Raw genomic sequence first — 15,000 nt, 5'->3', positions numbered from 1 at the left:
TCAATGAGATGTTTTATTTAATGGCATGGATTCAATTCTTATACCAATATGTAAATTCTATTACCAGTTAACACCCATGGTCTCTGAGTTACACTATTAAGACCTTGATGGCTCAACTCTCTCATTAGATTTGATCTCTGATAATGACAATGACTATCAGATCAAGTCTCCACTGTGGCAGATAACGTTATTACAGTCATAATCATTATTAATCATGCTTGGCTGGGCCAGACTCAGCCAGTGTGTGTGTGTGTGTGTGTGTGTGTGTGTGCACAATATACTCACCACTATTTGGTCATTGAGTTGGATCACCTCGTCCCCAGCTAATATCTTGTCACAGAAGTCCGAGGGTGACTGCCAAAGATAAGCAGATAGATACAAAACTATTGGAGACTGTATGACAGTCACAGCACACTACAGCCTCATGATGGATGTGAAATCCACTGTGTTTTGACCTTTGACCTTAACTGGTTCAATGCAAGGTGCAATTTCTAAATTGGGTAGTGCATCATCAGTTTTCCTCTTGTCATGTCAGTCATTGTGTACCAAATACACTGCTATTTCCCTGTAAACATGAACAAGACTTTCAGCATGCTTATAGAGAAGGGCATTCAACATGTACTGCACTGACACAAATGACTGATGATTGGTTGAAAGAAATTGATAAGAAGATTTTGGGAGCTGTACTGGTAGATTTCAGTACAACCTTTGATATTATTGACCATAACCTATTGTTGAGAAATCTTACTGTATGGCTTTTCAACCTCTGCCATATTGCGGATTCAGATGTATCAATCTATCTATCAATCTATAAAACTCAGCAAGTTTTCTTAAATGGAAGCTTCTCTAATGTCAAACGTGTAAAGTGTGGTGTGCCGCAGGGCAGTTCTCTAGGCCCTCTACCCTTTGCTATTTTTACCAATGACCTGCCACTGGCATTTAACAAAATGTGTGTCCCCATGTATGCCGATGACTCAACCATATGTGTCAGCAGACACAGCCAATGAAGTTACTGAAATCCTTAACAAGGAATTGAAGTCAGTTTTGGAATGGGTGGCCAGTAATAAACTGGTCCTGAACATCTCTAAAACTAAGAGCATTGTATTTGGTACAAAACATTCCTTGAAATCTATACCTTAGCTTAATCTGGTAATGAATGGTGTGGCTGTTGAACAAGTTGAGGAGACTAAATCACTTGATGTTACCTTAGATTGTAAACTGTCACGGTCAAAACACATATATTCAATGGTTGTAAAGATGGGGAAGAGGTATGTCCATAATAAAGAGATACTCTGCTTTTTTGATGCCACACTCAATGCACACACTTACCCCACCAGACATGCCACCAGGGGTCTTTTCACAGTACCCAGGTCCAGAACAAATTCAGGGAAAAGTACAGTATCATAAGTGCATGGAACTCCCTTTTATCTCATGTAAATGTATGTCAATTTTTAAGTATTTTGTCTAATGTATTTCTCATTATGAGACGGACCCCACTAAGACTAGCTGTCACCATTGGCGTCGGCTAACGGGGATCCTAATAATAAACAAATGGAATCTCTCGCTCGGAAGTTAGATGGCATCCAGAATGCTTCAGATAGACTCCATTAGGAGTAGCCATCTTTATCAACATCTTTATCCCAGGCAGGCTATCCCAGAGAAGAGATTGTACTAAAACGCTGTTCCCTCTCCTTTCCCTGGCAAGCCTTCATCTGACTGGGTGAGTATAACCAAACCCCAGCCTATAAAGTCCGGATAAACCTCATTCATCACTCATTACTTCAATGTACTGTTAAAGCAGATTCAGTAGAGTTAGTATCCTAGCCTGGATGCTAGATGGTTTCTGCTCTCTTGCAAACTTCTTATGGAATTGTCATGCCAAACAATGACAATGGGGAAGGCAAAAGCACATAGAAATCTGGGACCAGGCTAGTTTCAGACATAACCGAGTCAGGATGGATTTTACTGTCGGAATGGAGTTGCTTATATGTAAACAATATGTGTAGTGCAAAGAGTTTTTCCTGGTCACCTGACAAAGAAAAACTGCAGGGCCTAGTAACAGCCTGTAGAGCAGGTGTGTCCACCTCATTTAGCCCCAGGGGCTGTGTTTGGTCTTCAACGAGGTCTGGCGGGCCCACACTGAAAATTGGTTATATTTCCCTCGTCGTCAATAAAATATATATTTTTTTTCTTCTTCGATGCTTCCTGACTGTCCAGCTTTCATTTAGGTGATAGTTAGCGAGCTGGACAGTCAAGATACTGTATGAATGGAGGTCCTTTATTTCTACAGTTTCAGTATGGTTTCAGTCATTTTAAAGTAGATTGAGTTACACACACCCCCCACACCCAAATATAAAAAATGTATCTAAAATGTTAACTCGAACCATGTTTGACACCTCTGCTATAGAGCAATTCATAATCAGGTCACGTGGTAAAAAAAAACCTCTTGGCCCTAACTATGCAGCCTTCTTCAACCAAGCAGGACATTTCACTCAGCTATTTCACCTACGACCATTTCACTACTTTAAGTAGCCATTCTCTTTCACAACACTAAATCCCCACTAATAAATCTCGATAACTCCAGAGTGGCACAGCGGTCTAAGGCACTGCATTTCAGTGCAAGAGGATTCACTACAAACCCTGGTTCGATTCCAGGCTGTATCACAACCGGCTGTGATTGGGAGTCCCATATAGCGGGTTAGGGTTTGGCTGTCCCAAGCATCAACAGGGTTGGGGTTTGGCTGGGGTAGGCCATCATTGTAAATAAGAACAAATTCTTAACTGACTTGCCTAGTTAAATAAAAGGTTAAATAAATAAATAGAAAAATAATAATAATAATGCATAACCTTTTTTTATTTTTTTTATTTTATTTTACTAGGCAAGTCAGTTAAGAACAATTTCTTATTTTCAATGACTGCCTAGGAACAGTGGGTTAACTGCCTGCTCAGCGTCAGAATGCCAGATTTTGTACCTTGTCAGCTCGGGATTTGAACTTGCAACCTTTTGGTTACTGGTCCAATGCTCTAACCACTAGGCTACGCTGCCACCCCAGGGCAGCAGGTGGCTACCTATTCCCTATATACTGGACTACTTTTGCCCAGAGCGGTGTGAAGTGCGAACAGCCCTCCCACTAACAGCTTGTGATAAACATGACTCCTTTATAGTTAATAGCGGCATCATTATATTGTGATTATACTGGCTTACAGACGATGCCATGAGGTTCATGTTTCCTACTGATTCTATCTAGCGTGGTAATCCCCTGATATTTGTGGGTTTTTACAAAGCACTTGTTAAGTCTCCCTCTATGGCAGACTGATGTTAGCTAACAAATTGCATTTTTAAATACACAGTATTCACACACGCAAGCAAGGGCGCCCGCGCACACACACACACACACACACACACTCATATTCAGAACACCAGACCTTCCGTATGTCAAGGCAATACAAGCCATTACTCCTATTGGGTTTTGTTTAGAGTAAGTGCATTGAAAATGTAATGGTAATGGCCCATTGGGCTCTGATTGGGCTCTGGAGGACAGGGTTGAGGGGGGGAAGGATAGAATAAAACCTTCAGTGAATTATTTGTGGCATTGAGTTCATTTGCAAGCAATTGGGTGCTTGAGGTTTTAGAGCTTCTCAACTGTTCAGAATGAGAATATATTAAATTCACTGTTGACTAAGCCTATTGTTAATATAAGATTCATGGTATAACGGTTAACGATAACTAATGAGAATTAATTTAAGGGCCTCTCTATAATCCAACCCGTAATGGTGCCCCTCAGATTCATTTCGATAGGATAACCAAATAAAATAAATAAAATAAATCTGATCAACTCATTTTTCCAGTAATTAATCAGTCAATTATCTTGAATATTAATTAGCCAAAAGTCGTAACATAATTAAACATCTTACACAGCAATCAAACCCCCAAACATGTCTCGAAATTCATTCTACTTCAGTTCTAAAAGTGCTGTACACCGAGTGCTGTACACCGAGTGCTGTACACCGAGTGCTGTACACCGAGTGCTGTACACCGAGTGCTGTACACCGAGTGCTGTACACAGAGTGCTGTACACAGAGTGCTGTACACAGAGTGCTCTACACAGAGTGCTCTACACAGAGTGCTCTACACAGAGTGCTCTACACAGAGTGCTCTACACAGAGTGCTCTACACAGAGTGCTGTACACCGAGTGCTGTACACCGAGTGCTGTACACCGAGTGCTGTACACCGAGTGCTGTACACCTTTCTAATATCGAGTGTCCAGTTGGCTGGATGTCCTTTGGGTGGTGGACCATTCTTGATACACACGGGGAACTGTTGGCCGTGAAAAAAACAGCAGCTTTGCAGTTCTTGACTCAAACCGGTGCGCCCTGCACCTACAACTATACCGTGTTCAAAGTCCCTTAAATCTCTTGTCTTGGCACACATACACAATCCATGTCTCAATTGTCTCCTCTCCATCTACACCAATTGAAGTGGATTTAACGAGTGACATCAATAAGGGATCATAGCTTTCACCTGTCATGGAAATATAATGATTAATAGTGATCTACCCAGTAGCGTGCCGTGGTTCTGGGGCCTGGGCCTTCAGTGAAGTCCTACACAGTCCCACCCGAATTAATCCACCTCTTATTACCATCATTATGATGCCATGGCTCTAGACATTATACATTTAGACAGAAACGCAGTATAACCAGGTGCTGCGTCACCTTGAAATTGACATTTTTATTCAGAGAATTGCAGGGGAAGAGTACAATACCTTTTCATTGTGCAGCTTCGTTGCACTGCGTGCTTGTTCGTTGAGTTGTAGATCCATTCGGGTGTCCCCAAAAGTTTTCAAAAGCACCATTGTTTGTAAGTGCCCAGCCGTACTTGTGTCTCATTGCTGCCTTGGTTAGACAACTCAGGTTTGCAAAGCCAGTGTGGCTCCAAACACCAAATCGATCAATCGAAATAATAGGCATTCCCAGCAGTACAGTTTGCAGTGCTTCTCGGAGCCTGTCTTTGTAGCGTCGGCTTTGTAGCGTCGGCGTCTACCTCTCCTGACAATGTCTAACTTTTCGTGAAAAGTTTATCTTGAGAATGGCGTTATAATTATATCCTCGACCAAATCGATATCTTCTCCTTCCGCCATTGTGGGTTGAAAAAACAGCTTAGTAGTAGGCAAATTAATTTGTTTATCAATTTCAGTTTCCTAGTTCTGAGACCTGCCCATATAGGACCTGCCTCTCAATATTGGTAATCCAATCAAAAGACATGCAGGCACTACGCCTGCTAGCTGGCTCCTGTGTAACACTGGAGCCAGCCAGCAGGCATACAATAGCCAACTCTAAAGCTGATTGGTTGACACTAAATTTTTATTTCCATTCACTTTAAGCTACAAGCGCCCACACTGTTGATTCTGAAGGCCTGAGGGCAGATTTTAGACCCATGGCAACACATGATGGCTGAATATGATTGGATAAAATATCTAACAAAGACGAGCCCTCCAAATCTCAACCTGGGGCTGGAAGCAGTGCAACCAAGAGGAATGCTATGAAATGAAGAGTGTAACTCTTACTCTGGGGAATAATTTACTACATATTTGTGGGAAAATATATTTAAAAAATATATATATTCTGATGATGTTTCGGCCAGCAGAGAAGGCCTTGCTGGCCCTGACGGCCCACCACTGGATCTACCTGTATGTCCATACTGATAACATTTACATTTGTCAATTTAGTCGTGTAGTAGATGATTTTATCCAGAATGACAGCGATTAGGGTTAAGTGCCTTGCTCAAGGGCACATTGACATATGCATTTAAAACCTAGTCGGCTAGCGGATTCCGAACCAGCGACCTTTTGGTTACTGGCCCAACATTCCACACCAAAACAATATTTGGGAATTTTTTTAATTAGTCCATTGTTGATATACAGTAGTCCCAGAAATCAAGTTTTCAAGATCTATTTCCTTATTTTGAAAGTTGTACATCTTGAAAACTTGATTGCTGACATGGAAAAGATTTTGGGACTATATCAACAATGGACTAATGAAACAAAAATCAAAATATATTTCTGTGTTGAGTTTCCCTTCAACCGCTAGGCTACCTGTCCCATAGTGATCTATCTACCTGTATGTCACTTCTCTCTTGGGGTCCTTATTGATATTTGCACAGGCACGGTAAGGGGAACCATGCATAGCCCAACCGTGATCAATATACATCACATGACTCCTGGGGCTTTTAGACTTATGGACTGGAGCAGATCTGAATGTGAAAGGCCACCACCACGTCCCCTCAGACTCAATGGTTGTATTCATGAGGGTACAACGAAGCAAAACGTTTTGCAATGGGAAGCGAAGACAAGCGTTTCTAATTGAACATGATATAATAATCCCTCCCTGTTTCAGTTTGTTTTCTTCCGTTTGCTGCCCTAATGAACACTGCCCAGCTGTTGCCTGAAGATGAAGGGAGAGAGCCGTGATGATGGGAGGATGAGAGACAGACCTGGTTCCATAACTCTCATTGGATAAGGTGAAAGCGATCACTGCCTTGCATGTTGCCTTTGAAACACATCAGTGGGCTCATGTCCCAGTGGGCCCATGCATTTAAAACACAACAGGTTTTTTTTTAAATCGCTGCAGTGCAATGTGACACGCACCAGACTGCAGTCATCACTCTCTCCACTTCAACAACCATTACCTTGCTCCCAGAAGATAACCCCAGTCAGCCAAGGTCTATTAACAATGACCCCAAATGATCTATTCTAACCAATCACTCTGACAGGTCACATCGCCCCCAACTGTCAACTTACTTTTTGTTCCCTCTTCTTCTTCTTCTTTAAAACAACAATACAAAATGGCCACTCCCACAGTGGGTGCTCTGGTCAGAGGGTGCACTCCCACAGTGGGTGCTCTGGTCAGAGGGTGCACTCCCACAGTGGGTGCTCTGGTCAGAGGGTGCACTCCCACAGTGGGCGCCCCTTCAAATTAGTGGATTTTTCTATTTCAGCCACAACCGTTATTGACAGGTGTATAAAAATCAAGCACACAGCCATGCAATCTCCACAGACAAACATTGGTAGTAGAAAGGCCTTACTGAAGAGCTCCGTGACTTTCAACATGTCACCATCATAGGATGCCACCTTTCCAACAAGTCAGTTCGTCAAGCTAGAGCTGCCCTGGTCAACGGTAAGTGCTGTTATTGTGAAGTGGGAGCATCTAGGAGCAACAACGGCTCAGCCGAGAAGTTGAAGGCCACACAAGCTCACAGAATGGCACCGCCGAGTGCTGAAGGCCACACAAGCTCACAGAATGGCACCGCCGAGTGCTGAAGGCCACACAAGCTCACAGAATGGCACCGCCGAGTGCTGAAGGCCACACAAGCTCACAGAATGGCACCGCCGAGTGCTGAAGGCCACACAAGCTCACAGAATGGCACCGCCGAGTGCTGAAGGCCACACAAGCTCACAGAATTGCACCGCCGAGTGCTGAAGCATATAACACGTAAAAAACGTCTGTCCTCTGTTGCAACACTCATTACCGAGTTCCCAGCAATGTTCCAACATGTAGTGGAAAGCCTTCCCAGAAGAGTGGAGGCTGTCATAGCAGCAAAGGGGGGGACCAACTCTGTATTAATGCCCGTGATTTTGGAATGAGATGTTCGACGAGCAGGCGTCCACATACATTTGGTCATGCTTCTACACCTGCATTGCTTGCTGTTTGGGGTTTTAGGCTGGGTTTCTGTTACAGCACTTTGTGACATCAGCTGATGTAAGAAGGGCTTCAGAAATACATTTGATTGATTGATAGTGGTGGCATAGGAGTGGTGGCATAGGAGTGGTGGCATAGGAGTGGTGGCATAGGAGGCGTGGCATAGAAGGCGTGTCCAAAAGCATCCCCTAACAAAAATAAATGAAATCCTTCAAAACACTACACCAGAGAGCATGATCTGCCACAGAGGATCATTCGCTTTTTATTATTTAATTTATTATTTTTTAATAGCTGAGGATTGTTTTAAAATCACAAGCGCATACAGCCTGGAAGCACAGAGTTTGGGAAGCCTACAATTTGGGCCACGCATGTAGCAAATATCAGAGCTGATCATTGATTTGCGGCTGTCAGTGAAAAGCAACTAAAATAGGCGTAAGCCTATCACAATACAATATTTAAAAATACAAATTGTGGGAAAAACACAAAAGAGAGGAGACCAAGATCAGATGGTCTTTAGTTAGGCTATCAAAATGTGAAAAACTCCCAATAGGCTATTAAGCCAGCAATCTTATTGCCACAATAGCAGAGAGCATATTCCAGTTGATTTTGTGGGGCATATTCACTGTCTTTATTATTAGGTGAGTCCGTGACAAGTTTTTTAGGACAATCATTTCCTCCTCCAGGCTAGATAGACGTCATAGCCTACAATATGCATCTTCCCTTTCATAGGCCTTGATTAGATGGTTGGATTCAAGACAAGGTTGTTTTTATTGAGCTTAGTTTGTCAGTGTCAGCTGATCAGCATTCCCTGTCATTTTGTGGTATTAAAGAGTATGCTAATGGTCTCCAGTCATAGATAATAAAGTAATGGAGAATTGCATGAAATGCGTTTGTGAAATGTCCCTCCAGCTAGGGCTGAGCTGTGGATGTGTCAGATATTTCTCAGATCCTCCTAGAAAATGTCCCTCCAGCTGGGGCTGAGCTGTGGATGTCCAAATAAAAGGACAAGGAAAGGAGAACCATATTTTTTGCCAACAGTGCGTCAGCTAGATTATTAACCTAATTTATGACTATCCAATCCACTCATCTCGTTAGTAATAGTAGGCCATGTTAGAACCATGCAATGCTTTATCGTAGAATGTTATTCCCCCCCCCTGAAAAAAACCCATCTTTCCCCATCTTTAAAACGCTGCCCCAGGGGTGATGGTGAAACTTCACCTCGACGGAGTGAAAACGAAAAACTGAGGGAAAAAACGTCAGAAAACGTAGGAGAGAGAAGCAGATTACACAGATCCACAAAGAATACACAAAGAATTTGAAAACAAATCCAATTTTGATAAACTCCCATATCTACTGGGTGAAATTCCACAGTGTGCCATCACAGCAGCAAAATTTGTGACCTGTTGCCACAAGAAAAGGGCAACCAGCGAAGAACACACACCATTGTAATTACAACCCATATTTATGCTTATTTATTTTATAATCATTTGTACATTGTTAAAACACTGTATATATATAATATAACATTTGTAATGTCTTTATTGTTTTGAAACTTCTGTATGTGTAATGTTTACTGTTAATTTTTATTGTTTATTTCACTTTATATATTATCTACCTCACTTGCTTTGGCAATGTTAACACGTTTCCCATGCCAATAAAGACCTTGAATTGAATTGAAGCAAAGAGAAAAGGAGAGCAAATGAGACACCTATAACAAAAGAGAAGGTCGATTGAGGACTGATTGGATAGAGCGAGAGAGCTAGGCCGAGGAGAAAGTGTACAAGAAGTTTGAATAAAGTATCAGAGAGAATGATGAAACAGAAATGAAATGAGGAGTACTGAGTGTGAAAGAAGTAGAGCATAGAGAGAGGACGAGAACGTGAGTCATCCCTAAAGGACAATCAGGATGACAAACAGTGCATTCGGAAAGTATTCAGACAAAGAATTTTTCCACAGTTACGTTACAGCCTTATTCTAAAATAGATGTTTGTTTTTTATTCCTCAATCTACACACAATCCCCCATAATGACAAAGCTAAAAAAGTTTGATTGTTTTTGCAAATGTATAAAAATAAAAAAATATCAAATTTACTTACGTATTCAGACACTTTACTCGGTACTTTGTTGAAGTACCTTTGGCAGCGATTACAGCCTCAAGTCTTCTTGGGTATAACGCTACAAGCTTGGCACACCTGTATTTGGAGAGTTTCTCCCAGGTCCTCTCAAGCCCTGTCAGGTTGGATGGGGAGCGTCGCTGCACAGCTATTTTCAGGTCTCTCCAGAGATGTTCGATCAGGCTCAAGTCCGGGCTCTGGCTGGGCCACTCAAGGACATCCCGAGACTTGTCCCGAACCCACTCCTACATTGTCTTGGCTGTGTGCTTAGGGTCATTGTCCTGTTGGAAGGTGAACCTTTGCCCCAGTCTGAGGTCCTGAGCTCACTGGAGCAGGTTTTCATCAGGGATCTCTCTGTACTTTGCTCCGTTCATCTTTGCCTCAATCCTGACTAGTCTCACAGTCCATGCCGCTGAAAAACATTCTCACAGCATGATGCTGCCAACACCATGCTTCACCTTAGGGATGGTGCCAGGTTTCCTCCAGATGTGACGTTTGGCATTCAGGCCAAAAAGTTCAATCCTGGTTTCATCAGACCAGAGAATCTTGTTTCTTATAGTCAGAGTTCTTTAGGGGCCTTTTGGGAAACTCCAAGCAAGCTGTCATGTGCCTTTTACTGAAGAGTGGCTTCCATCTGGCCACTCTACCATAAAAGCCTGATTGGTGGAGTGCTGCAGAGATGGTTGTCCACTTGGAAGTGTCTCCAATCTCCACAGAGGAACTCTGGAGCTCTGTCAGAGTGACCATCGTGTTCTTGGTCACCTGACTGACCAAGGCCCTCCTTCCCGTTTCACCGGGCGGCCAGATCTAGTAAGGGTGTTGGTGGTTCCAAACTTCTTCCATTTAAGAATGATGGAGGCCACTGTGTTCTTGGGGACCTTCAATGCTGCAGACATGTTTTGGTACCCTTTGCCGACACAATCCTGTCTCTGAGCTCTACGGACAATTCCTTTGACCTCATGTCTTGGTTTTTGCTCTGACATGCACTGTCAACTGTGGGACCTTATATAGACAGGTGTGTGCCTTTCCAAATCATGTCCAATCAATTGAATTTACCACAGGTGGACTCCAATCAAGTTGTAGAAACATCAAGGATGATCAAAGGAAATGGGATGTACCTGAGCTCAATTTCCAGTCTCATAGCAAAGGGTCTAAATACTTCTGTAAATAAGGTATGTTTTTAATTTATAATAATTTAGCACACATTTCTAAAACCTGTTTTCGCTTTGTCATTAGGGGGTAGTGTATGTAGATTGATGAGGAAAATGTTTCATTTAATCCATTTTGGAATAAGGCTGCAATGTAACAAAATGTGGAAAAAGTCAAGGGGTCTCAATACTTTCCGAATGGAATGTAAAGAAATTATGTCTGATTAGTTAGACAGAGAGAGAGACAGGAAGTAAAGAGGAGGTAGAGACAAGAGGTAGAGGTAAAGACAGGAAGTACAGGTAGAGAAAGGAAGTAGAGAGGAGGTAGAGGTAGAGACAGACAGAGTAAGAGATACAGACTGGGCTCAATAGCAGATGTTCTGATTGGTTAGCTAGAGCCTGTCGAAGATCTGATTGGTTCATTAGAATGACAGTGTCCTACTTACCAGGTGATCGCTGTCGAAGACAGGCACCAGGTCAACCCTCTTCAGCTGGGCAGTGTGGGTAAGGAGCACCTCTGGACTGCAGTACAGAATCTCATCACACACCGCCACCAACTGACGACACTGGCGGGAGAGATGTTGTACATTAAAAATGGATCCACTTATATTTTATATGGGTCTACTTGTGAAGGAGAGTGAATACATACAGTTCAAGTCGGAAGTTTACATACACCATAGCCAAATACATTTAAAAACTTTGTTTTTCACGATTCCTGACATTTAATCCTATTAAAAAGTCCCTGTCTTAGGTCAGTTAGGATCACCGCTTTATTTTAAGAAGGTGAAATGTCAGAATAATAGTAGAGAGAATTATTTATTTCAGCTTTAATTTCTTTAAAACAGACTATTCTACCAATCCACAACTTCGGCGATGTTATCTACAAAATAGCTTCCACTACTCTACCCGGCAAACAGACCAATTTGCGACCAAGCTTTAACTTAACTGATGTCTTGAGATGTTGCTTCAATATATCCACATCATTTTTCTTCCTCATGATACCATCTATTTTGTTGAGTGCACCAGTCCCTCCTGTAGCAAAGCACCCTCACAACATGATGCTGCCACTCCCGTGCTTCACGGTTGGGATGGTGGTCTTTGGCTTGCAAGCCTCCCCCTTTTTCCTCCAAACATAACGATGGTCATTATGGCCAAACAGTTCTATTTTTGTTTCATCAGACCAGAGGAAAGTACGATCTTTGTCCCCATATGCAGTTGTAAACCATAGTCTGGCTTTTTTAAATGGCAGATTTGGTTGTTGATATAGGACTCGTTTTACTGTGGATATAGATACTTTTGTACCTGTTGTACCTGTTTCCTCCAGCATCTTCACAAGGTCCTTGGCTGATTTCTTTTGATTTTCCCATGATGTCAAGCAAAGAGGCACTGAGTTTGAAGGTAAGCCTTGAAATACATCCACAGGTACACCTCCAATTAACTCAGATGATGTCAATTAGCCTATCAGAAGCTTCTAAAGCCATGCCATAATTTTCTGGAAGTTTGCAAGAAGTTCAAAGGCACAGTCAACTTGGTGTATGTAAACCTCTGACCCACTGGTATTGTGATACAGTGAATTATAAGTGAAATAATCTGTCTGTAAACTATTTTTGGAAAAATGCCTTGTGTCCTGCACAAAGTAGATGTCCTAACCAACTTGCCAAAACTGTAGTTTGTTAACAAGAAGTTTGTGGAGTGGTTGAAAAATGAGTTTTAATGACTCCAACCTAAGTATATGTAAACTTCCGACTTAAACTGAGATTTCAAACGAGATTTCTATATGTCACTTGTTATAGAATATTTTTATTCTGTACAGGCTTCCTTCCTCTCTGGGAACTGAGTTAGGAAGGACGCCTGTATCTTTGTAGTGACTGGATGTATTTATACCCCATCCAAAGTGTAATTCATATCTTCAGCATGCTCAAAGAGATATTCAATATCTGCTTCTTTTTTTTAACCAATAGGTGCCCTTCTTTGAGAGGCATTGGAAAACCTCCCTGGTGTTTGTGGTTGAATCTGTGTTTGAAATTCACTACTCGACTGAAGAACCTTACAGATAATTGCATGTGTGGGGTACAGAGATGAGATATTCATTCAAATCATGTTAAACACTATTATTACACATAGAGTGAGTCAATACAACTTATTATGACTTAAGAACATATTTACTCCTGAACTGATTAGGCTTGACATAATATTAGCTTGACATAATATTAGCTTGACATAATATTAGCTTGACATAATATTAGCTTGACATAATATTAGCTTGACATAATATTAGCTTGACATAATATTTATTGACTCAAGACATTTCAGCTTTTTATTTTTTAAACATTATTTAAACACAATTTCATTGACATTATGGGGTATTGTTTGTAGACTAGTGATTAATTTTAAATTCAGGCTATATGTTTCCATATTACACTGAAAGAAAATATAAATGCAACATGTAAAGTGTCGGTCCCATGCTAAATGAGCTGAAATAAAAGATCCCAGAAAAGTTCCATACGCATAAATAGCTTATTTCTCTCAAATTTTGTGCACAGATTTGTTCACATCCCTGTTAGTGAGCATTTCTTCTTTTCCAAGACAATCCATCCACCTGACAGGTGTGGCATATCAAGAAGCTGATTAAACAGCATTATCATTACACAGGTGCACCTTATGCTGAGGACAATAAAAGACCACAAATGCTAAGGAGTATTTCTGTCTGTAATAAAGCCCTTTTTGTGGGGAACCCCCCCCCCCCCAGTGGGTTAGCCTAGCCGCCAAGTGGGTGGGCGTATGCCCTTCCAGGCCCCCCATGGCAGCACCCCTGCCCAGTCATGTGAAATCCATAGATTAGGGCCTAATGATTTATTTTGAAATTGACAGATTTCTGTAACTTAGTACAATATTTGAAATTCTTGCATGTTGTTTTTACATTTTGGTTCAGTATTTATTTCGATGTATCAAATCTCATGCTTCTAATTAAGTTGTTGTTTGCATTAGAACTGGGAAAAACTCAAACTAAAATGAAATTAGATTCTGGGGAAATGGTTACACTAGTCTAGAAGACATTTATTTGAGCAGAGCCAGATATAATTAAACGTTGATTTATTGAATAAACAACCGATCCGTTGCACCACCACACTTCATCTTTGACCCTCAATGATTAAAATCATTATACAGAAATTAATGTTTCAATTCAATAATTAGGAACAGTATTTAGAAAAGAAAGTAGCTGAGGGAAAGAAATCAATGGATATGAGTGTACTCACGATGGAGATGATGTCTTTTTCTTTCTCGTAAACTGTGGAATCCTATCAAAAGAGCACAATGAAAACAACTGGGTCAGACACAGTAGAATCCTGTAGAAAACAACCAGGTCAGACACAGTAGAATCGTGTAGAAAACAACAGGGTCAGACACAGTAGAATCGTGTAGAAAACAACAGGGTCAGACACAGTAGAATCGTGTAGAAAACAACAGGGTCAGACACAGTAGAATCGTGTAGAAAACAACAGGGTCAGACACAGTAGAATTGTGTAGAAAACAACAGGGTCAGACACAGTAGAATCCTGTAGAAAACAACAGGGTCAGACAAAGTAGAATTGTGTAGAAAACAACAGGGTCAGACAAAGTAGAATTGTGTAGAAAACAACAGGGTCAGACAAAGTAGAATTGTGTAGAAAACAACAGGGTCAGACACAGTAGAATCGTGTAGAAAACAACAGGGTCAGACACAGTAGAATCATGTAGAAAACAACAGGGTCAGACACAGTAGATCGTGTAGAAAACAACAGGGTCAGACACAGTAGAATCGTGTAGAAAACAACAGGGTCAGACACAGTAGAATCGTGTAGAAAACAACAGGGTCAGACACAGTAGAATCGTGTAGAAAACAACAGGGTCAGACACAGTAGAATCGTGTAGAAAACAACAGGGTCAGACACAGTAGAATCGTGTAGAAAACAACAGGGTCAGATACAGTAGAATCCTGTAAAAAGCGTAGAAAACAACAGGGTCAGACAAAGTAGAATCCTGTAGAAAACAACAGGGTCAGA

General features: G+C 41.5%; 1 protein-coding gene across 1 annotated transcript in view; it reads right to left on the bottom strand.

Annotated features, from left to right (window-relative positions):
* The window catches only part of LOC135508453 (connector enhancer of kinase suppressor of ras 1-like), a 91,374-nt gene that overhangs the window by 31,920 nt on the left and 44,454 nt on the right, over positions 1–15,000 (bottom strand). The window contains exons 5-7 of the mRNA XM_064928647.1: positions 14,215–14,256; positions 11,404–11,523; positions 286–354 (exon numbers count right to left, since the gene is read on the bottom strand). Of these exons, the coding sequence (XP_064784719.1) occupies positions 286–354; positions 11,404–11,523; positions 14,215–14,256 (231 nt within the window). The remainder of the gene's footprint in view (positions 1–285; positions 355–11,403; positions 11,524–14,214; positions 14,257–15,000) is intronic.

This window comes from Oncorhynchus masou, chromosome 21, assembly GCF_036934945.1.
Source record: "Oncorhynchus masou masou isolate Uvic2021 chromosome 21, UVic_Omas_1.1, whole genome shotgun sequence".
Lineage (NCBI taxonomy): Eukaryota > Metazoa > Chordata > Actinopteri > Salmoniformes > Salmonidae > Oncorhynchus > Oncorhynchus masou.
The sequence above is the reverse complement of the archived record's forward strand: the minus strand, read 5'-3'. Positions and strand labels throughout refer to the sequence as shown.